Source organism: Bos taurus, chromosome 4, assembly GCF_002263795.3.
Source record: "Bos taurus isolate L1 Dominette 01449 registration number 42190680 breed Hereford chromosome 4, ARS-UCD2.0, whole genome shotgun sequence".
In the NCBI taxonomy this organism is placed as follows: Eukaryota; Metazoa; Chordata; class Mammalia; order Artiodactyla; family Bovidae; genus Bos; species Bos taurus.
The window spans coordinates 78,818,224-78,841,594 of NC_037331.1; the positions used below are offsets into that span (position 1 = coordinate 78,818,224).

The 23,371-nt window shown below is 41.1% G+C and overlaps 1 protein-coding gene across 4 annotated transcripts in view; it reads left to right on the forward strand.

Moving 5' to 3' along the window:
* The window catches only part of GLI3 (GLI family zinc finger 3), a 318,180-nt gene that overhangs the window by 71,141 nt on the left and 223,668 nt on the right, over positions 1–23,371 (forward strand). For 3 of the 4 annotated variants that reach the window (XM_059885923.1, XM_059885922.1, XM_059885924.1), the window contains exon 3: positions 9,926–10,000. The exons of the other annotated variant lie outside the window; for it this stretch is intronic. In XM_059885923.1, the coding sequence (XP_059741906.1) occupies positions 9,926–10,000 (75 nt within the window). The remainder of the gene's footprint in view (positions 1–9,925; positions 10,001–23,371) is intronic. 4 annotated transcript variants of the gene reach the window in all.

A 23,371-nucleotide genomic window follows, 5' to 3' on the forward strand; every position in this document is an offset into this window, starting at 1 on the left:
GAGCATCTCCTTACTGTAGCCTGTCCTTTCACATAGCTTGGCTGATGCCTTGTGATTGGGGAATAAGGTTTTACAGTGCTGAGGGCAGAGGGCAGAGCCTCTCTGTTCTTCCTGGACCCCCAGGCCTTGTCTGCTTCTCCAGCCCTCTGCAGGCAGTTAGAAGATGCAGTGATCCGTAGTCCACCTTCAATACGAGTCCAGGGGAGAGCAGGAGGCACAACTAGTTGAAGACCCAGGAGGTAGTTCCTTGGAGGAATTCCTTGCTGAACTGAGTTTTGGACCTTTTATTTTTGCTCAGTGGCCGAGGGATGGAGAAGTAGGTTCTTAGACACATGAAAGGTGAAGAAGCATTCTGTCCCAGCAGAGTTCAGGTGGGGCTGGTTGTCTGCTATTTGCATGACCAATGGACTTGTGTTGCTTTAGACATGTGTGTGCATGAATTCCTATCTTGTTCTATTTCTTTCCACTGACTGGGGAGGTTTTTTTTTTGGCCAAACTGGGCCAAGTACCTAGAGAGAGAGTTTCAGAAAGAGAGAGAGGAGAAAATCACATGTGTTTGTGGAATGGAGGAGGAAAGATATTCCCAGGATTCTTGCCCCCAAGGAGTGATGTTGATCCTGGGTGGGGTGGATGAGAATAGTTAGAAAACCCAGCTGACAGATCTGTTTTCATGAGGGATTTTGTGTAATCTATGGACCTAAACAGGATTTTTTAGGACCTTGGCTCAAAGGAGTATACATAGCAGTGGAAGGGACATTCTTTGTGCCTTTGCTTAGAGCCCAGCTCCCTTCTGGTACCTTGGTGAATCTTTGAGGCCACCTTTGGGTTAGCACCAGCTTCTGTGAGGGTATATAACTAATGCAGTTTGAGTAAAGGTTAAATGCAGTTGAAATAAGATTTTGTGTTAGGCTGCTCAGGGCACCTGTCTCCTTGTTGGTCACCATGCCTGATTTGATGACCTGGCTGGCTAGCCTGCATGCCCATTCTTCTCTATCATTCTGTCTGAGACTTGAGATCGTTGACAAATTCAAACTGCTGCAGTAAGAGGAAGGTTCTGGGGCTTGTACTGTCCAGAGTGTGTGCTGAGATTCCACAGACCCAAGCTTCATTTGATTGCTGTGTGACTTTGGGGAACTTTTTTTTTCCCTCTCTCAGCTTTGGTTTTCTCACTGGGAAATGGGAATGATAAGATTGTGGTGAGGATTTAAGGGAATCAGAGATCTGAAGGGTTTGCACAACTCGACATTCAATAGCTTATGATATTGCTGTTTACATTATTAGTCATCTTAGTGTGCGAATTGGAATCCACTTACTCTTGCAGAGTATATGCTTTTCTGTATCAGTTGGTAGAACTCAACTCACTCCCTGCCCACATATTGTATGAGGGAGGCTGCTGTCACTTCATTTATGAAGAGACTGAGGCCCAAAAGGGTGAAGTTTGTTTCCTCAGCTCAGAGAGCTGGACTGAGATATGGCAAGTGAGCATTTCTGAGTAACTGGTCCAGAGAACTTCTTTCTGCCAACATCACTGGCTCATGGCAGCAGTAAAAAACATGTATCACACACACACACAAATGCTCCCTTGGTTACAGACACACAGGTGGGTGGAACATCACATATGAGGTGTGTTTTTATTTTCATTGAAGTATAGCTGATTTACAATGTTGCATTATCACAGCAAAGTGATTCAGTTATTTATCTATCTATATATATCCATATTCTTTTTTAGATGCTTTTCCATTATACTTTATTACAAAATAATGAGTATAGTTCCCTGTGCTGTACAGTACATTCGTGTTGGTTATTTTATATATAGTAGTGTGTATATGTTAATCCCATCCTCCTAATTTATCTCTCTCCCTGCTTTCCTCCTTGGTAACTAAAGTTTTGTTTTTTATGTCTATGGGTCTATTTCTCTTTTGTATATGAGTTAATCTGTATCATTTTTTTTTTTGATTGCACATATAAGCCATGCCATATGATATTCATCTTTTCTCTGTCTGACTTACTTCACTCAGTATAATAATCTCTAGGTCCATCCATGTTGCTGCAAGTGGCATTATTTTCCTCAATTTTATGGCTGCGTAATAGGTTTTGATCAGCTAGTTTCTCAAGGTCTTGCTTAGAACTTCATGGACTTGAAAGTTTGCATAAGGTGTGACTCTCAGGCAGCAGGCTTCCTTACATGCCTCAGGCAGGACAGCTCTCTGAGGTGTCTGCAGAGTCTGTCAGCCTTGGGGGAGAGGTTGGGCAGAGAGCTGACATCCGGAGATCACTTCTCACAGGCGTTCCTTCATTCACAGCAAGCCCACTGCCATCATCACACTTTGCAGATGAGGAAACGGCGCTGGGGAGGTCACTCGTGCGCCGAGGGTAGTGACGCCTGGGCCTTGAACCCTGGCAGCCAGACTCCAGGCCTGCGCTCTCACCCTCTGTGCGGCCCTGGGGGGTGGCTGATGAGCAGAGTTCATCAAAAACGCACTCTGAACCTACAGATGAAAGGGGAGGCCTGCAAACATGCGAAGGTTCCTTTGTGAACTGAATTGTGCTTTAGTTGTTCTCTGTGTCAGCAAAGAGCCACCATGAACTCCCAGGTCGTCTGCCCCGGCAAAGGGCTGATTTATGAGGATTTGCTCAGCTCTAACCAGCTGGTTAACGACAGGACGCTTTTAACGTTTCAAGGGGAGGAAGTGAGTAAATAGGCATTGAGAGTGAAGCTGGCCAAGTCCCTGGGGTTGGCTGGATGGTGAATTCAGTTGAAAGAAGTTTTGACACACAATGCTGACATCGCTAGACCCAGTTTTGAACCAGGGCTGTGCTGTGCTTAGTCTCGCTCAGTTTTGTCCAACTCTCTGCGTCCCCATGGACTATAGCCCACCAGGCTCCTCTGTCCATGGGATTTTCCAGCAAGAATACTAGAGTGGGCTGCCATGCCCTCCTCCAGGGGATCTTCCCAACCCAGGGATCGACTCCAGGTCTCCCGCATTGCAGGCGGATTCTTTATCATCTGAGTCACCAGGAAAGCACAAGAATACTGGAATGGGTAGCCTATCCCTTCTCCAGGGCATCTTTCCAACTCAGGAATCAAACCAGGGTTTCTTGCATTCCGGGTGTATTTTTTACCAACTGAGCTACTAGGGAAGCCCATTTTGAACTGGAGTACCAAGTAAATGAGAGCCAGAAAATCAGAATTTGAGGGTTAGTTCTCCATTTCTCACGGAGAAGAGTCATCCAAAGAAATATCCATGTGTATTATTGGGAGTGGGGGAGGTTATGTGATTTAGGTGGACTAAGTCAGATGGAAAAGGAAAACTAGTTGCCCAGATAGTAACAGGTGATGCACACCCTTAATTCATTTTAAATTTGATAAAATTACTATGTGAAGTTTTTGAACAATTAGAAGACTTATATTTTATATTATATCCTACTAATTCCTTGTGCATATTTACAAGCCTTTTATCCCATAGAATGTAAGAAACTATTCTACATTTGATTTTATTTTTTCAGTTCTATACAATAAGGCAATACTTTACATTGCCTTTTTTGTCCCTAAGAAGAAATGCAAAATTAGAATGTTTTTGCAGAATTAACTTAGTGGGCCAAGATTTCTATAATCCTTCAGTATGTCTTAGAAATAGAAGCCATGAGGCAGTGGTCAAGTGTATGTCCAGTATGTGTGTGTGCTCAGTCACTCATTTGTGTCCGACTCTTTGCAATTCCCATGGACTGTAGCCCACCAGGCTCCTGTGTCCATGGGATTTGCCAGGCAAGAATACTGGAGTGGGTTGCCATTTCCTCCTCCAGGGGATCTTCCTGCAGGGATCAAACTGACGTTTTCTGCAGCTCCTGCATTGGCACGTGGATTCTTTTCCACTGAACCATCTGAGAAGCCCTATATCCAGGATATAATGACCCTGAATATAATGTTATAAGAACCAAAATGAAATGAACATGTTCTTCTTTAGTCCTTAGGCTCTCACAACCCTCACTGTTCTCCCTTGTCTCCCCTGGGTCACTTCCACACTGGAGGAAACACTGAGCCTTCCTAAGGGTCATTGGCTGTATTTTTATTGATGTTCCTAAAGAATTCCTGAAGGTTTTCCTGCTTTTGGGGAATCGGTGACTCAGAAAATCCTTTTTGATCATAAGAGAAGCCAGTCTTTTGGCAGGCCCTTTTGGGGATGCAAGCGAGGAAAGGGAAGGAGAACTGGAAAATACAGGGGGGGAAAAAGGTGGGAGACTATGAGAATGTTTATTTGCTTCTAAATCAGAATAAATGGGCAGCTTTCTGCAAAAGCAAACAGACTGCAAATTCATTACCCAGCTCCGTGCAGGATGCTCATTCATTCATTACTCTAGATTGATTGCAGAGACTAAGTACGAGTGCAGTTTTAGACATCCCTTTTCAGAAATGAGAGCCAGACCTGAGCCTTAGAAGTAAGTAACTTTGGGACTTCCCTGGTGGTCCAGTGGGTGGAACTGTGCTCCCAGTGTGGGGGACTCAGGTTCCATCCCACAAGCTGCAACTAAGACCCGGCACAGTCAAAATAAATAAATATTTAAAAATAAATAAAAAATATTAAAAAAAAGGAGGAAGTAACTTCAATTTGTTTAGGATGTGATGGAAGGAAAGAGAGAGAAAAGCTCTCAGGATATCTCAGACTTTTCAATTGATTTCTTTAAAACCGTTCTTGCCCGTATGTCTGTCCAGGGCAGCTCCTGAGCCTAGCCTGGTGCTCACGAAGGGCTCCATTTTCTCCAGATGAGGCTGACATTTCATAAGCCTCTTTGGGACATCTACCTGCTGCAACATGCAAAATAAAAATATAAGACATTAACAGTAAATGATGGTTCGTGTTGGCTTTACTCCAGAGAAAATCTCAGGTCTGCCACTGGAGGGTCTTCCGTTCTTCCTGGGCAGCTTGTGGGAAGCCCAGGTCAGAGGATGGACTGGGAGAGCTGGGATATCTCAGTGCTGTTCGTCTCCACTGCACACACTGCTTAGACACAGAGCCTTTAAGGCTGTGACCAAGGAAGGGACATCAAGAATGGGTGCAACTCATACATTTACCTGGATGTGTGATGATTTTGAGACCATTTCCTCCCTTCATCCTATTAAATGTTTAATACTTTTTCATTTTACCATCTAATTCTGCTGGTTGGTAGAAATTCCAGCCTCCCAAACTCTCCAACTCTGGGGACACGCCATGGTGACTGCCATGATTCTTCTCCCTCTCCTCTCCCACAGGCTATGGGAAGGCAGGCCGGGGAGCTGACTGAAGTGAGATCTTTGAACTGAAGCAGTGTGTGTGAATCCTGCAGAAACACACTCCCCTCCATATTTGGAGCAGGTCACATGGTTTTATTCTTAGAGTCAGTGTGAGGGCACAGTCTGTTCAACTTTTATGGGTGGAAAATGCATCCTCCTCACCTACCTTCCCTGCCAGAAAACCATCATTAAAATGTAAGAGAGAATTTTTGGTAGAAACGATGAAACCAGATCATGTCCCGGTCTTTGGTCCTTTCTTTATTCTCCCCTGTATCTTCACTGTCAACATGGATAATAAATGGCACATGTTTTCTGCATACCCTTAGAAGGAATGCCTTTGGAAGAAAGCTTTGGAAACTGTGTAAAACTTGTGTGTTTGTGATAAGTCCCGAATTCCAGGGCCCTTGATCCTCACTTCTCTGCTCTTTATCTCATTAAACTTTTTGTGTCCTAAGTGGGCTAAATCGCTCTGTTTTGTCTGACTCTTTGTGACCCCATGGACTGTGGCCCTCCATGGGATTCTCCAGGCAAGAAGGCTGGAGTGGGTTGCCATGCCCTCCTCCAGTGTATCTTCCCAATCCAGGGATCGAACCTGCGTCTCTTAGTTCTCCTGCACTGGCATGCCGGTTCTTTACCACTCGTACCACCTGGGAAGTCCTTTGTGTCCTGTGGCACATAATTATAGCTTTCTAACAACAAATCAGTACTTAATGCAGAAAATATTGAAAACATAGCTAAAGAAAACAAAATTCATCCTTACCATGACTCACGTGTGGGAAAAACGAACATTTTAGTGTATTTCTTCTAGTCTTTTTTTCTACACACATGTGTTTATCACAGGGCTTCAACATGGTGACGGAGGAGTTAGAAATTCTCCTATTTTATTCCTTAAATACTTGGACTCACTCTCCTTCTCAGTTCTCCTTATAGGAAAAGATTTTCAATGTCTTGAAGTTTCACTTAGGAGGGAGGTTCTGCCCCTTACTGAAGACAAAAATGCGCCCCTTAGTGACACCCATAGCACAATTATTTCTACCATAGAAAAGTCCGTGAAATCGCATCTCACCCAGACTTCTGAACCATCTTTGAAAATTTTGCAATCAATGCAGTCTGACACTTAATACGAGCAAAGGTGAAAAGCAGGGCAGAGCGAACTGTTAATACAATGCCCAGAGCTACTCAGGGTCAGGAGAGCTGGGAAATGGTGTGAGTTGGCAAGGGAAGACACTGTGGCTTTTATAGAACTGTGCCATTGCACATAGTATGATTAATAAATAGCTGTGTGCTGAGTCAACGGAGTCGTTGCTGCAGGGAAGAGAAACAAATGAATCCTCACAGGTTATATTTTGTCTGGGGAGTGAGGGTTAAACTGGGCATGAACTCACAGAATGTCTAATACCTCCTTCCCACCCCCAAGGGGGATTTAGGAAAGAAGAGAAATGCCCAAGCAAATACTTGATGGTGGCAATTGCAGGGAGGGTTCTGGCATTTCTTTTCTTTACTGTTAACTTGTATTTCAGAAAGACCAAGGGCTTTCTTAAAGGGCCAATAAGCCCTGTACATAAGAACTATATCTAAGAAATTACACTGGGACTATAATATTTAAGCTTGAAACAGCTCTGCAAAGACACATTTATTTCTAAATTAAACATTCTTTTAAAACATTAAGAAAATTTTTTATTGGAAATAGTTGCTTTACAATGTTGTGTTACTTTCTGCTGTACAGCAAAGTGAATCAGCCATAGTATACATATATTCCATTTTTTGGATTTCCTTCCCATTTAGGTCACCACAGAGCCTTGAGGTGAGTCCCCTGAGCTATACAGTAGATGCTCATTAATTATCTATTTTATGCATAATATCAATAGTGTATATATGTCAATCCCAGTCTCCCAATTCATCTCCACACCTTCTGTGGAATGGATAAAGGAGATGTGGCACATACATACAGTGGAGTATTACTCAGCCATAAAGCTTTTTTTTTTTTTTAATTTTAGAAAAGAATTAGGAAATAGAGAATTTAAAAACTCTCATCATTGACTTTTTGACAATAACCACTGCTGCTAATACTCTTTTATACACTTCTGCCCTTTCTGCTCCCAGCTCTTTTTCTCTTTGCTTTGTGGATATTTTTAATCTCTTACTGTGGTCATTGTAAAGTGAACTTTACATTGTAAAGTATGCAGCTTTGAAAAGTGAAAGTGGCTTAGCCATGTCCGACTATTTGCGACCCCATGAACTGTAGCTCACCAGTCTCCACTGTCCATGGAATTCTTCAGGCAAGAATACTGGAGTGGGTAAACATTCCCTTCTCCATGGGATTTTCCTGACCCAAGGGTCGAACCCAGGTCTCCTGCATTATAGACAGATTCTTTACTCTCTGAGCCACCAGGGAAGCCCCTTGTCTTATAAATCATGTTTCAGTGAACATCTTTGTAGCTAACTAAGTCTTTGCCTGGAACCTAAATTACTCCTTTGGGTACGCATCCAGCAAGAGCAGGATTTGGTAAAGTGGTATATATATTTAAGATGTGTCACAGGGCACCACACTGATGTAGAGATGTGGGTATGCAACATGTACTACTTTTACACACCAATAATAATGTTTTACTCAGCCTTTACGAACACTTCCTGATTTGATGTCAAGGCAAAACTACAAAGCACTACTATATTTCAATTTTTACTTTTTTCATTATATAATGAAATAAAAAACTAGTTTTCATTTTCTAATTGCACACTTAAATCTCTTCTTCAGTGAATTGGCTCTGCATGTCAGTTCCACACTCACCTCCCCCAAATTTTGGGAGTTCTTTTTGTTATAGAGTAACATTAAAATTTTTTAAATTGAAATTTAGTTAATTTACCATAGTGTGTTTCAAGTATACAGCAAGGTGGTTCAATTATACACACACACACAGACACACAAATATTTTTTCAGATTCTTTTCCATTATAGGTCATTCTAAGATACTGAGTATAATTCCCTATGCTGTATGGTAGGATCTTGTTTGCCTAGTTTATATATAGTAGTGTGTATAAGTTAATTCCCTGACTCCTAATTTATTTCCCCCACTCTGCTATCCCCTTTTGTAGCTGTAAGTTTGATTTCTGTTTGTGAGTCTATTTCTGTTTTGTAAATAAGTTCGTTTGTATCATTTTTTTAGATTCCATATGTAGTATCATATGATATTTGTCTTCCTCTGAATAATTTAATATGATAATCTCTAGGTCCATCCACTTTGCAAATGACATTATTTCATTTTTATGGCTGAGTAGTATTCCATTTGTCTATGTATCTATATCATCTTCTTTACCTATTCCACTGTTGATGGACATTTAGGTTGCTTCCATGTCTTGGCTATTGTAAATGGTGCTACAGTGAACACTGGGGTGCCTGTATCTTTGAATTATGGTTTTCTCTGGATATATGCCCAGGAATGGGATTGCAGAATCATATAGGTAACTCTATTTTTAGTTTTTTAAAGAACCTCCATACTGTTCTCGAGTAATGTTTTTTAATATCTGGCAGACATTTGAATACATTTGCATTAGGTTACATAAAATACACAGCTGCAAGTTTCATATTTAAGAAAGGTAAGAGCACTTGTGAATGGGCGTGCAAGAGACAAACCTGAAGAAGAGAACATTTAGGAACTGTCTGGAAGTTTTTAGAACTGATGCTTAAACACATTTTCCTAAAAGAAATATGCATGTAGAAAAGTGCTCATATCATAAATTATACAGTTCAGTGATTTTCACAAACCAAACGTATGTGTGAAACCGGCACCAAGCCCTTGAAACAGATGGTCACCAGCATCTTAGAGCCTGCATATCTGACTTATCAGCATGGACTAGTTGTAGCTGTTTTTGTACTTTACAGATTTATTACTTGGCTTCTCCTTTCTTGCTCTATATTGTATTTACAGGATTCATTCACATGTCGTGTAGTTCATTCACCTTGTTTTGTGGTGAATGTGCCACAGTTTATGAATCCTTCCTACCGCTGATGGGCACTGGCAGTTTTGAATGTTTGGTTACAAATGGTGCTTCTGTGTATATTCTAGTACCTGTGTTTCAGCACACTTGGTGTCAGGAGTACAGCTGGCATTTTAACAAACTTTCATGTGTCTACATCCTTCTTTTGTCTTCTCCACCTACCTCTCTTAGGCCAAGTACAGAACAGCACGGACTTGAAATGAATGTTTTTCTGTTTTGTCTTTTCTTGTAGTCACCCTTTTAGTAAGGATGCGAGTGATGAAGTTCTGTTAACAAGATACTGATGTAAATTGTGGATGACTGTTGGCTTCAGCCTGGGCTCTCATCTCTCTGTGAAGCGTTACATTTTCCATCCTGTTATTTTCTTCTTCATCAGTTCTTGACTCATTCTAGTAAATGGAAGGTTCAAATTGTCTGAAGAGGAAAGAGTTTTTTAATGTATTGGTCTTACAAGCAACCTTTCTTGGTTTACTAGTTTAATGAAAACCACATCTTTGGGGCAAGGCCATGTGCATGCATGAGTTGAGGTTGAGGTGTCCCAAATCAAGATCACACTGCTGTGTGATCTTCTGGTAGAATTAAATAAAAGGCATTAAAAAAATTTATAGCTGCGTTTTACCAGCTCTATGTCTGATTTTTTTTTTTTTTTTCCTCTCTCTAGATTCTTTGGCTGACATGAGTTTTGAAGTTCTGCCATATTCACTTATCAGCCTGTGGCAAATGCAGTCCTACCAGAGTAAGATGAAAGGCTGAGAATTAAAAAAAAAAAAAAAAAAAATCCATGTGCTACATAAAAATGGCCTATCCTTTTAAGGAATTGGCAGAGTTACTTTATTTCCACCACCCTTCACTTGCTGTCTCTCTCCCTCCTTTTATTTATCTGAATGTATGGAGAAAGGTTAAATTTTTTTTAAACCATTGTTCAATTTCTTTATTATTATTTTTGTTTACATCTTGGCCATGCCGCTTGGCATGCAGAATCTTAGTTCCCTGACCAGGGATCGAACCCGTGCCCCCAGCAGTGGAAGCGCAGCATCCTTACCACTGAACTGCCAAGGAATTCCTGAGAGAGGTTAAATTCTTAATTTGTTTTTGTTATTCTTCAACGCATCGATTTTATGTACAGTCATCAATACTTTCCAAAACCTGTCTAACCTGGTGACTCATTGTCTCAAGGTGGGCCAAATGTTTGTTGGTGTCTCCAATTTTATTGGTATCTCTATAAACTATGAATCACTTTGTATCTCTCTTATCTATGTGACTAAATGTTCATCTCCACAGAAATGTTCAACTCCCTTGAAATGAAGATTGAATGCGTCAAAAATCTCAACCAAGTCTATGATAGGATAGTTCATGCCTGGCTTTTCTTGCCCTTTGTCTGTTTGCTTATTTTCATTCTCCTTGCTTTAGTGTCCTCAATGTTTTATCTGCCACTCAAGGATACTATCCTTAAATTGATGAATAGCAAGATAATATTCTTAATTGATAATCTAGCAACAGTTAAAAAAAAAAAGTGAAATTGAAAGTTAGTTGTGTCTGACCCTTTCCGACCCCATGAACTGTAACCCACCAGCCTCCTCTGTCCATGGGATTTTTCAGGCAAGAATTCTGGGGTGGGTTGCTGTTCCCTTCTCCAGGGGATCTTCCCAACCCAGGGAATGAACACAGGTCTCCTGCATTGCAGGCAGATTCTTTACCATTTGAGCTACCAGGGAAGGCCAGCAACAGTAAACGGGGGCTTAAAAATCAGAGCCAATGCCTGGCCAAAGGCTGCCATAGGTGACTCCCCTCTGTTGTTCATGCCCGTTTGTCACCCCACCCTGATTTGGAGCTGTGTTTTCACTTTGGGCATCTTGTTTCTTGAGATCCTGTTGTCAGAGCCCACATGGACACCCCAATGTCCTTTCCCCTGGGGCTTGATTCTAATCAGAAAGATGCTGCTACTGCCAGCCCTGGAAACAACATCATTATAAGATGCTACCTGCAAGTCCCACCCCATTTATTCAATTATTTATTCCTCCCTAGAATGATGCTCTAGTGCCTGCGGTATACTAGGCTGAAGAGATACAACAGTTAACAAGATTCAGCCGCTGCTCTCAAGGAACTTATCTTATAGTGCTAGAGACATGCAAGTAAATAGCTTATCATAGAAAAGGGTGAGAAATGCCCTATAGACATTGGGTGGAGACTGGAACAGCCTCAGAGGATGGGCAAGGAGAGGCCTGAAGGTGGTTTCTTCTCACTCGGAGCCCAGGAAGTTTGGGGTTGGTTGTGTAGAAACTTGAATTTCCTGCAAGGTTTGTGAGCAGAGAAGCGACAGGTATTTCTAGAAGATTTTTAAGGATTGGAGTGAGGATTACCAGGACTTTTAACATTGCTTCAGTTTTCAGAAATCCCTGAAAAGTTTGCTTTTGCACTTTTGAAATTAAAATTGAATATGGTGACTTCCCTGGTGGCTCAGATGGTAAAGCATCTGCCTACAATGCAGGAGACCCGGGTTCGATCCCTGCGTCAGGAAGATCCTCTGAAGAAGGAAATAGCAACCCACTCCAGTACTCTTGCCTGGAAAATCCCATGGACAGAGGAGCCTGGTAGGCTACAGTCCACGGGGTTGCAAGGAGTCAGATACAACTGAGAAACTTCACTTTCTTTTCATATGCAATTTTAGGATTCACAAAGTTTATTTCCTAGTTCTTTGTATTTTCTCCTATGGTTTGAAGTTTCTTTATAAGACTGGGTTTTCCTTTTTTGATTGAGTTTTTCAGAATGTTACGCTGCTCAGTAATTTTGCGGAATCTACTTGTTCTCAAGTAGCCTTTTAGGTGTTTTTCCCTACAGTCAGCTGGGCAGAACGCAAAAGAAGTTCAAAACTTGGCATCACCAGTAACTAGATTTCAATGAGCCTAGGCCTAGGCCTGGCATAAGTAGGGAAGGAGACCATCCCCTCCGCCTCCTGCCCCCTTCTCCACTCCACCCCACCCCCATCATATACTAGCAGTGTGTTTTGATTTAATGACATGATACATTGTATAGCATTTTATTAGCATTGTATAGCATCATATAGGAAACATTTTATATCTTCATGACCTGGTCATTGAAATTAACCTATTTCATGACCTCTGCTTTCTCATTTTCCAGGGTTTATGTGGAAAAATGATTCCGTATTTGTGTTTTAGGAATATGTATTTCTGAGGGGATATTTTTAAAAGTAATTAAATAAAAGTCCTCCTAGCCCCCATGAAATTCTTGATACTTTTGCAAATTATTTTAACTTATAAAACCTTCAAATAGAACACATAGCAAGATAGTTCAAATTGGATGAACAAGTATTTTATGAAAACTTTTGGTGGTTTCTGTGGTTTCTTATAGTAGGGTTGTGCTAAAACCAAAGATTTTCTACTGATTTACTATATCTTCAAGAAATTGCAGTCTGTGAATAAGTTTTAATTCCTTCATCATTTCATTATTGCTTTCTTGCACTAATAAAACTGCTTCTAGAATGTAGAGTTTCATTGCACAATCTAAACCATTTTTGGATTTCTTAAACGCATTGTAACACAGAAGTGTATAACCATATTAAAACACCACTTTTCAAAACTTTGTAGTGTTAGTGTATGTATAGGATTTTTTAGTGATTATTTTCTCTTTATCCTTTTCAATTAGAACTTACCTTTTTACATGTACTTTGATGTTTCACCTCACAATGAATTTCAGGTTCATCCAGGTAGGCCCATTAAATGAATTTACAAAGTTCTGGTATATTCACATTTTGGAGTCATTCAAATTTATTTATTTATTTGAAGTATAGTTGATTTTACAATATTGTGTTGGTTTCAAGCGTCAGTTCAGTTCAGTTCAGTTCAATCGCTCAGTCGTGTCCGACTCCCTGTGACCCCATGAATCGCAGCACGCCAGGCCTCCCTGTCCATCACCAACTGGCGTTCACCCAGACTCACGTCCATCGAGTCACTGATGCCATCCAGCCATCTCATCCTCTGTCATCCCCTTCTCCTCCTTCCCCCAATCCCTCCCAGATTCAGGGTCTTTTCCAGTGAGTCGACTCTTCGCATGAGGTGGCCAAAGTACTGGAGTTTCGGCTTCAGCATCATTCCTTCCAGAGTAATCACAGGGCTGATCTCCTCTAGAATGGATTGGTTGGATCTCCTTGCAGTCCAAGGGACTCTCAAGAGTCTTCTCCAGCACCACAGTTCAAAAGCATCAATTCTTCAGCACTCAGCTTTCTTCACAGTCCAACTCTCACATCCATACATGACCACAGGAAAAACCATAGCCTTGACTAGATGAACCTTTGTTGGCAAAGTAATGTCTCTGCTTTTGAATATGCTATCTAGGTTGGTCATAACTTTCCTTCCAAGGAGTAAGCGTCTTTAAATTTCATGGCTGCAGTCACTATCTGCAGTGATTTTGGAGCCCAAAAAATAAAGTCTGACACCGTTTCCACCGTTTCCCCATCTATTTCCCATGAAGTGATGGGACCAGATGCCATGATCTTCATTTTCTGAATGTTGAGCTTTAAGCCAACTTTTTCACTCTCTACTTTCACTTTCATCAAGAGGCTTTTGAGTTCCTCTTCACTTTCTGCCATAAGGGTGGTGTCATCTGCATATCTGAGGTTATTGATATTTCTCCCAGCAATCTTGATTCCAGCTTGTGCTGCTTCCAGCCCAGCGTTTCTCATGATGTACTCTGCATAGAAGTTGAATAAGTAGGGTGACAATATACAGCCCTGACATACTCCTTTTCCTACTTGGAACCAGTCTGTTGTTCCATGTCCAGTTCTAAATGTTGCTTCCTGACCTGAATACAGGTTTCTCAAGAGGCAGGTCAGGTGGTCTGATATTCCCATCTCTTTCAGAATTTTCCACAGTTTATTGTGGTCCACACAGTCAAAGGCTTTGGCATAGTCAATAAAGCAGAAATAGATGTTTTCCTGGAACTCTCTTGCTTTTCCCATGATCCAACGAATGTTGGGAATTTGATCTCTGATTTTTCTAAAAGCAGCTTGAACATCTGGAAGTTCACAGTTCACATATTGCTGAAGCCTGGCTTGGAGAATTTTGAGCATTACTTTACTAGCGTGTGAGATGAGTGAAATTGTGCGGTAGTTTGAGCATTCTTTGGCATTGCCTTGCTTTGGGATTGGAATGAAAAGTGATCTTTTCCAGTCCTGTGGCCACTGCTGAGTTTTCCAAATTTGCTGGCATATTGAGTGCAGCACTTTCACAGCATCATTTTTCAGGATTTGAAAGAGCTCAACTGGAATTCCATCACCTCCACTAGCTTTGTTTGTAGTGATGCTTTCTAAGGCCCACTTGACTTCACATTCCAGGATCCCCGGCTCTAGGTGAATGATCACACCATCATCATTATCTTGGTCATGAAGATCTTTTTTGTACAGTTGTTCTGTGTATTCCTTATTATTATGTTGAATAAGTTTTAATTACTTTTTCAGATTCTTTTCCATTATAGATTATTGTAAGATATTGAATATAATTTCTTATGCTCCGTACTGGTCCTTCTTTTTTTATCTGTTTTATTTATAGTACTATGTATCTGTTAATTCCAAGCTCCTAATGTATCCTCCTCTCCTTTCCCATTTGGTAACCATAAATTTATTTTCTGTGTTTGTGAATCTGTTTCTGTTTTGAAAATTGGTTCACATTCAAACTTAAAGAATAGAAAAAGACAGGTACACAAAGTTTGCTTGAAAGAGTGAGTGGAAGATAGTGTTGAAGCATCAGTGCAGAGAGGAAGCTATTAAATTGGCCAAAGGACAGTTCTTGGAAACCTTACAGACAATTCAGGAGTCAAATGCAAACCATAGAAGGTCAAGAAAAAGAGACACCGAGGAGACTTCCCTGGAAGTCCAGTGGTTAAGACTTCGCCTTCCAGTGCAGGGGATGTGGGTTCGATCCCTGGTCTGGGAGCTAAGATACATGCCTCATGGCCAAAAAACCAGAACACACACACAACAGAAGCAATACTGTAACAAATTAAAGATTTTAAAAATGGTCCACATCAAAGAAAAAAAAAAAAGAGAGGAGAGGCACTGGAGTCAGGAGAGTTTAGAATTTGCTCAGTGGTATGACAGATACAGAAGAGAGATGGTGTATTGGATGGAGGTGGTATTGGGTCCAACAAAGATATTGTTAGAGAAAATTTGAATCAGAAAGAGGCAGTTACCTGGCAAAGGCAAGCTGGTGATGAGGATGCACACTCCTTGCTGGCACTGGGAGGGGTGTGACAGTGAAGGCTGAGCTGGTGGAGCACTCTAGTCTGGGGAGACAAGGAGCACAATGAGAGGACAGGCAAGTGCACAGAGATACATACCTGTTTGGTTTTATTCAGAGTAATTTATGAAGCCCTTGGCGAGGAAGACTATGGCCCCCTCTTATAGAAAGAGGTCAGTATTGCATAGAATCAGTGTTTGGATGGCAGATCTGAAATTTGTGAATACTGGTGTTATTGGATAGATTGGTGATGTAACTTTGAAGATTAGTTTGAAAATGTTAAAAAAAAAGTGCTTCCTTCTTCCTTTTATGGACCATGCCTCCCTAGAAGTCCAGAGCCAATAATGCATAGGAAGGAAGACAAATAAAAATGACTTTCCTTGCTCTGTGAGGCTGGCTGCTTGAGAGCCCAGGAGAGGCCGCTTCTCCCTGGCTTGAAGTTGCAGTGGTTGCTAACATTCTGTTGAATGAACTGTGAGATGCGTTCACTTTATAGGGACGGGATGTTACATTTGCTAGCTGGATCATACTAGAATTTTTTTCCTTTCCTTACAAATGATAGAATAGACTAAAGAGACCCAATAGAATTAATAAAATTGTCAAGCACAATAAAAATGCCTGGATTATGTGTCTTGGTTGCTGTTTCCTCCAACTCTTCTTGAGGGCTTTAGTAGAGCTGGACCCAGCCATGAAAGGAGGATGGAAGAATTTTTATCTGAATGGCTTGGCAGGAAACGTCAGGTTTTTCTGCCAAGAAATCGGAATTTCCACTTGTGTCAGCAAGATGTGAATTAAAAAAGAAAGAAAAGTGCAAAAAGAAATAAACAAAAACCACACAGGTGCCTTTAAACCCAAGGTGCAAGGTTTTGGAGTCTCAGAGTCATGATTAATACTGTGCTGTTAAGTTGAATGTATCCCTGAGGGGTTTGGGGGAGCTTGACCAGCATCTTTGAAAGTTTGAAGTGCAGAGGAGACTGAGCTAAGACTTTCTCAAACCAGATCTTGTCCAAACCTCCTTCAAGAACGTCTGCCTGATGGATGTGTCCACATCTAACAGCTAAAGAAACTCCCTTTCCTATTCAGTAGCCTCCCCCGACACTGACTTAACTGTTCATTGGTCCACTTCACCAGCCCTGACCCACGGATGGAGACTTAGATGTGGGTGCATCCATATACATCCAGTGTGGGTGATGGCTGATCTTGACCAGTTTGCATTCTTTGTGTTGACTCGGTCAGCCCTAAACCTCCTGGATGCAATTCTTCACACAGGTTGCAAAAACACTTTCTCGGAACCCTGGCTAAACTTGCCAAGCTATTTATTTTTATTTATTTATTTGGTTATGCCAGGTCTTAGTTGCAGCATGCAGGATCTTTAGTTGTAGTATGTGAACTCTTAGATATGGGATCTAGTTCCCTGACCAGGGATCGAACCTAGACTTCTTGCACTGGGGGAGCATGTTGTCTTAGCCACTGGGCCACCAGAGAAGTCCCCGCTTTTGCCTTTTGGTCAGGAGATTCCTAATGTGGTGAGAACAGGAAATCTCAAGACTGAATGCTTGTACCTCTACCCTTGTTAACAAAAATATTGATACATGCCAGTCTGGGTTGTCCTGCCTTCAAAAACAGATCATTGTGGATTATATCTGGTTCAGCAGAAGGTACCTTCTCTTGTATTTAAAAAAGGCACATTGAGTAGCTTGATGTGGGAAATGGCCTCTGTCATCTTCAACTGCTGGGAGAGTGTGACACGTTTGACCAATATGTACTTATTTGTTTTGTGATTGTTTTGAAAAGAACAGAACTCAAACAACAGCAGACACACCTCAAGCTGGATAAGGAGACTGATCTTTAGTCACACCCATCTCAGATTGTATATTTAAAATTCATTATTTAACACTGAGAGAGGAAACATTCAGGAAATGTTTTCTCTCTTTAAGCTTATGAGAAAGGCCAAAATCTACCTTTCCTCACCGTATAAATGGTCAGGTTTAGAATTATAGGGAACTAATTTGATTGCCAACTCACTGACTTGTGACTTTGGGGACCTTCATTTTTCTAAGCAAGTTTCCTTCATCTGTAAATGAAGGATGATATTAGTACCCACCTTAAGATTCGGAAAACTCAGTACTAGTGTGTTAAATGGTGCTGCTTTATTGTTGGTATGTATGTCTCAGGTGTGCTTCATCAGTTCACTGATGGGTGTCCCCAAGCTGGCTAAATCAGGGGATGGCACACTTTTTCTGGAAAGGACTAGCTAGTAAATATTTTAGAATTTGCAAGGGCGCTTTGGTCTCTGTCATACCCAACTCTGCTCTTATAAGGAGAAAGCAGCCATAGACAATATGAAAATGAATAACCCTGGCTGGGTTCCCATAAGACTTTATTCATGGACACAGAAATTTGAACTTTACATACTTTTCATGTGTCATGAAACATTCCTCTTCTTTTGATTTTTTTCAGCCTTTGAAAACTGTATAATCCAGTCTTAGTACACTGGCCATACAGAAAGAAAACAGGAAGTGGGTTTAAGATGCCAATAGTCATCCTAGGAGAATTTGCCTGATCATTTTTAGTAAACATTGCTCATGGAGAAACAGCACATGGATTTCTTGGGAAGATTCAAGAATCTCAAGTCATTGTAGCAAACCAAGTAGAGAAGAGATTGATATTTTCTACGCAAATTTCAAGTAGGCATACTTTGTAAATGTTGTTTATGGGCCTGATCCAAGAGACATTTAAAAAGTAGGTGAAAGAGATGGCCAGTTAAATTATAGGTCATTAACTTGGATCCTCTTTCTGGTTGTGAAGCAGCAATTATTTGCTCCCAAGACATCTAGCCTGGCTCTTGGTGAATGTGCATAGCGGTTTGTTCCCTTACAGTTTTTTCTGTATAATCCCATCTTTTCGCCTAGGAATCTGTGAGAAGTTGGGTGGGGTAGATTGGTGATGGCTTATTTTATATAAGGGGAAGCAGCAGCCCAGAGAAATTCTGTGACTTTGCCTGAAGTTCAACTGATGCAGCAATAGAATCAGCCTTGGAAACTCAGCCACTACCTCCCAACCCACTTACATCCCACCGTCCTGCTTTGCACAATTATTAAACAGATAATGAGGAAATTAGTGCTGGTACCTGGCATTCATAAATGCCATAATTTATAAAGATCCTTATCATATTTTGTTTAACCCTCAGGAAATAACTGGCAAGTAAGCAGAGCAAGTTTTATTGTCTGCCTGTTAAGTGAGGCAACTGACAATCTGGTATATTTTATAAGTTACTCAGGGTCACACACCAATAAAGCACTGGAGGCAAGTCTGGTCCTTAGGTTTTCTAACTTCTTTTATTATACCAAGCTGCCTTATTGTATATACGATATGGCAGTTGATGTCATTAATATCCAAACATTAAAAAATAAATTGGAAAAGAAATAACACCCTGCCCTGGTTCCAGCCCCTGGCAGTGATTTTTAAGTAGAGGTTTGCATTATGAGAATTTTTTTTGCTTTCAGAATGCTGCGTGTGCCTCCTGTAAAAAGTTGAATTAAATGCTTTTATTTTTGGTAAGTGGCCCATGTAAGTTTATTATTTATTTATTTTGGTACTTTTTGCTCCAGCTCCTTTGCCTAAACGAAGCACTGCTGCATTTTTATTGCATACCTCATCATTAAAAGAAATTGAAAAGACGCTTGTTAGTTTTAATATTGCATGGATGAAAATCTATCTGGCACTTTTAGGAACAGTTACGGTTCCTAATAGTGCATTTTAAGAAGGAGTCTGGTTTTGTTCTCGATTAAGAAAAGAGAGAAGACTTTCTGAAATTTGCTATAATTTGATTATCATCTTTCTTGGGGAGAAGGTCTCTTGCTCAGTGTGACCCTGGTTTTATTGACTCTTTCGGCATTCTTTTCCAGCCTGTGGGAGGGGAAGTATGCTCTGGGGCTGCATGAAGGACCTTTGGTTTGTTGGTAAATAACCCAAGCAAAGCTGCTTCCAAAGGCAAGTTTTCCTCTCTTCTCTATTAACCATATGCTTCTTTAACTCTGGACATATGCCCCTTTCCATAAACTACATGCAGCCTTAACTGTTGGAGCTATTGTTAACTTGAACACAAACCAAAGACTCAGATGCCTTCTGGCATGTAAGTCTGTGATACAGTCCCCCCAAAGATGGTGGTAAATATTCCTTTGCATAAATAGCTTTTCAGAATCTGGAGACACTGGATAACGGGTCACTTGATTACAGACTAAAGTAGCCTTTCCTGATAACTTTTATAGGAAGGGGTAGAATAATTTTAACACCGATCATCTTCATCTGTACCTCTAAAGCAATGCCAAGCAGATCAGTGTTCAGCTCTCAGGGCCTTTGTAGTAGACACTTTGCAGGGGTTAATCATCATTTATAATATTGATAGATAAGAAAGTCCTGCTGACGTGGCCACTTACCTGAAGGATGGCTTGAAGTGGGTTGTTTAGACTTATTAAGCCTCAGGGTATTTACCTGAATAACTGGGGTGCCAGAACTGCACACCTGGCAGACTGTGAGCAGCCAGTGGGATTAATGCCTTTGCACTTGGCGTATGACCTGGCTTTCCGTACGAGCTCAGTGAGTGTGAGAGTAGCCGTGCAGTAGCGATCATTTCTAATGCACTTTCCTTTTTAAAATTCTTTTATTTTTTCTAATGCACTTTTCTTTTGTACCTTTCAGGGGATGACCTGGCGAAAGCTGGTTTGGCAGGAAGGGACATTAGGGCATGTTAGGGATGTACTTGTTGGAAGGTACTTGTGTATAGTACAAAATAATTAAAAATAGTCCTATAACTTGAAGGAAGTGAATTTACATAAAGCCCAGTATCATTGTAAGCTGTCACTAATATGTGTAAAAATAGCCTAGCAAGCACTTACAGCTTTAAGAGGTGGGATAAATAGTTTAAAATAAGACTACAGGACTATAGGAGATAAAATAAGACTATAGGAGAGAAACTCATGGAATAATTTTTCAATGTATGTATACTTAATTTGGACTTCTCTAGAGAATTATTGTAAAGGTCATACTTAGGATAGAATTAAAACCAAGAGTAAAAGAAAGCAGCTATTTCTGCACTCTAAAATTCTTGAGAAATACAGAACCATAAAGGAAAAACATTGCATAGAAATATTTCATGCTCTCTTGGTGCGTTTTTTAAAACTTAAAAAATGTATAGAAATAATTATATATTTGTTTTCCACCTTCCCCTCCTCCAAAAACTTGACTCCTTAAAGAACTTGAAAGCACAGTAGTCTGGTGGGTGAGTGGACTCTGAATGTCCATTGCTGGCTCTGCCTCTTTCTAGCTGTGTTTTCTTGGATAAATAAACCTCACTTTTTTGTATCTGTATAATGAGAAGTACAGAAGTATTTGCCTCACAGGATTGGCATGTAACACCTTAGAAAAGTACTTAGTGCTCAGTAAAATTCTTTCCTATATTCATTAAAATCCTTGATTCACTGTATTTAATAACAATATTCCATCCTAAGATAATGGACTTTAATTTTGTTACCTAGTTTTCCATATTATAAATAACACTGTGATGAATATCCTTGAAAACAAATTGTCTTCTTTTCTAATTTTTTTTTCCCTTAAGATACAGCCTGGAAGTGGATTATGGAAATATTTTAATAGTGTGAGAAAGTGACTTGCCCTCCATGTCCCCCTCTAACTCTCAGTATTACTGCTTTTGCAGTTTTACTGTAATATCCCTCATTGTTTTGGGTATAAGATTTATTGGCAAAGGTGGGTAAGTTCCTTTAGGGTAATAGCTAGTCTGAAGTGTGTAGCCAAACCTAGTCTGCTGCCTGTTTTTGTGCAGCACATGAACAAAGGATAGCTCTTTACATTTTTAAATGTGATGTGAAAATTACATAAATTCAGATTTCTGTATTTATAAATGAAGCATGGGGACACCGCCATGCCCGCTTGCCTGTGGCGGCTTTCATGCTGCAGCAGGGTTTGGTGGTTGGGAAGTTCCCAGACACATGCTTTAGGGCACTGCTGCTGCTGCTAAGGCGCTTCAGTCATGCCCAACTCTTCTGCGGCCGCATGGACTGTAGCCCAGCAGGCTCCTCTGTCCATGGGATTCTTCAGGCAAGTATACTGGATTGGGTTGCCATGCCCTCCTCCAGGGAATCTTCCCAACCCAGGGATCGAACCTGTGTCTCTTAAATCCCCTTCTTTGGCAGGTAGGTTCTTTAGCGCTAGTCCACTTGGGAGGTCTTAGGGCATTGATCACAATTCAAATTTATTTTATATTTCTTGTCACTGAATAAGGAAGTCCAAGAGCCAGATCTTTAAGTAGGAGCTTTAAAGACTGACTGCCTGGGTTCCAGGCTCTGCCCACCAAGCAGCTGTGTGTCCTGGGTAAATAGCCCACCTTCTTTCTGCCATAGTTTCCTCATCTGGCAAATGAGCAGAAAAACAGTGTCTAATCAGGGTACAGTGAAGAGTAAAGCAAGACAGGCGAAGTCCTCTCGATCTCATAGTAAGCAGATGTTAGCTGTATTTCACTGGTATGTGGTTAATGAATTTGAATTGGTCAGATGAATGAGACCAAAAAAAAAAAAGTACTTGTATTTTGGAAAGGTAGATGAATTTCATGTTTTATTTGTTTCCTTAATCACTTACTGGGACTTCTTGAGTATAAAAATACATTCCCCTGGCGTTGTGTCTGGAAAGTTAGAAAAAGGACAGAAAAAAGGTCTGGTTGTGTCCTGGTTCCCAGTCTCCTGTAGAGGCTGGCTGATTGGTGTCTGCCCTGTTCAGTTGGTCGGAGGAGAGGAGAGCAGCAGGGTACCAAAGCCTCCTGTCTTGTCTGTGACCATCAACGTGGACTTTGGGGGAGTTTAGGCTTTGTGACCATTCCTGCTTTTACTCATAGTTTCTGAACCACTCCTGGAAAGTGTTTCCCAAAATTTCAGACTTTTGTGGCTAAGTAACTAGAAGTAGACTTAGCTCTATTAAAAGTGTGAAGAGTCAAAATGTGCTATTTTCATTTGGGTTTCTCAAATGCAAGTTTCATAGCTGAGGTCAAAGTGGGCAGTGGCTAGAGGGAGCTTCTGTGGTAGAAATCTGATCCAGGCAGCACCTGGCCTTGCCCAGAGGCTGAGTCAGCAGAGGTGAGCACCCTTGCGCCATCCCTAATCTGGTCCCAGTGGGGGTCAGGCCTCCAGCTCCTTTCTGTACAGTAATGATATTCTCTTGATATTTAAGTGTACTCTCCAGGAGGATCTGATTCCTGCCATAGAGTAAGCATGGTCTTTAAAATGTTATTAAAAATACAATACCACCATATGCTCAGGCTTTCTTATTTCCCAGTTTTCTAAAAAACCAAAACCAGGCAACATCAACACACCAGATGAAGCCAGTTAAATTTGTGTTCACCCCCCAAATTTAAAACATGGTGGAAAGTTTAGGAAGTGGAACTCTGATGTTAGGGAGGGGATTGGGTGGGTGAGAACCTGGGAGCCACCATTCAGAAGTACGGCCAGTGGAGGCTGTCACACACACACAGATTTCTTTCTCTGCTTGCCTTTAAAGGAAGAGCGAGAATTCCCTGGAAGTCCAGTGGATAGGACGCTGTGCATCCACTGCAGGAGATGTGGGTTTGATCCCTGGTCGGGGAACAAAAATCCCCCAAGTATGGCAGGACTGGGGGCAGGGCAGAGCTCCAGGGCAATAGGCTTGGTCCCACTGGAGGATGCAGCCACAGCAGCTGTCAGCTCACTGGAGCCTTGTGAGCAGACATTCCACGATGTCTCTTATGATTGTGGGTTGTGGATGTCACTATGGGTGGTTAACTGCTTAGGTTGTAGGTGCAAAGCAAGGAA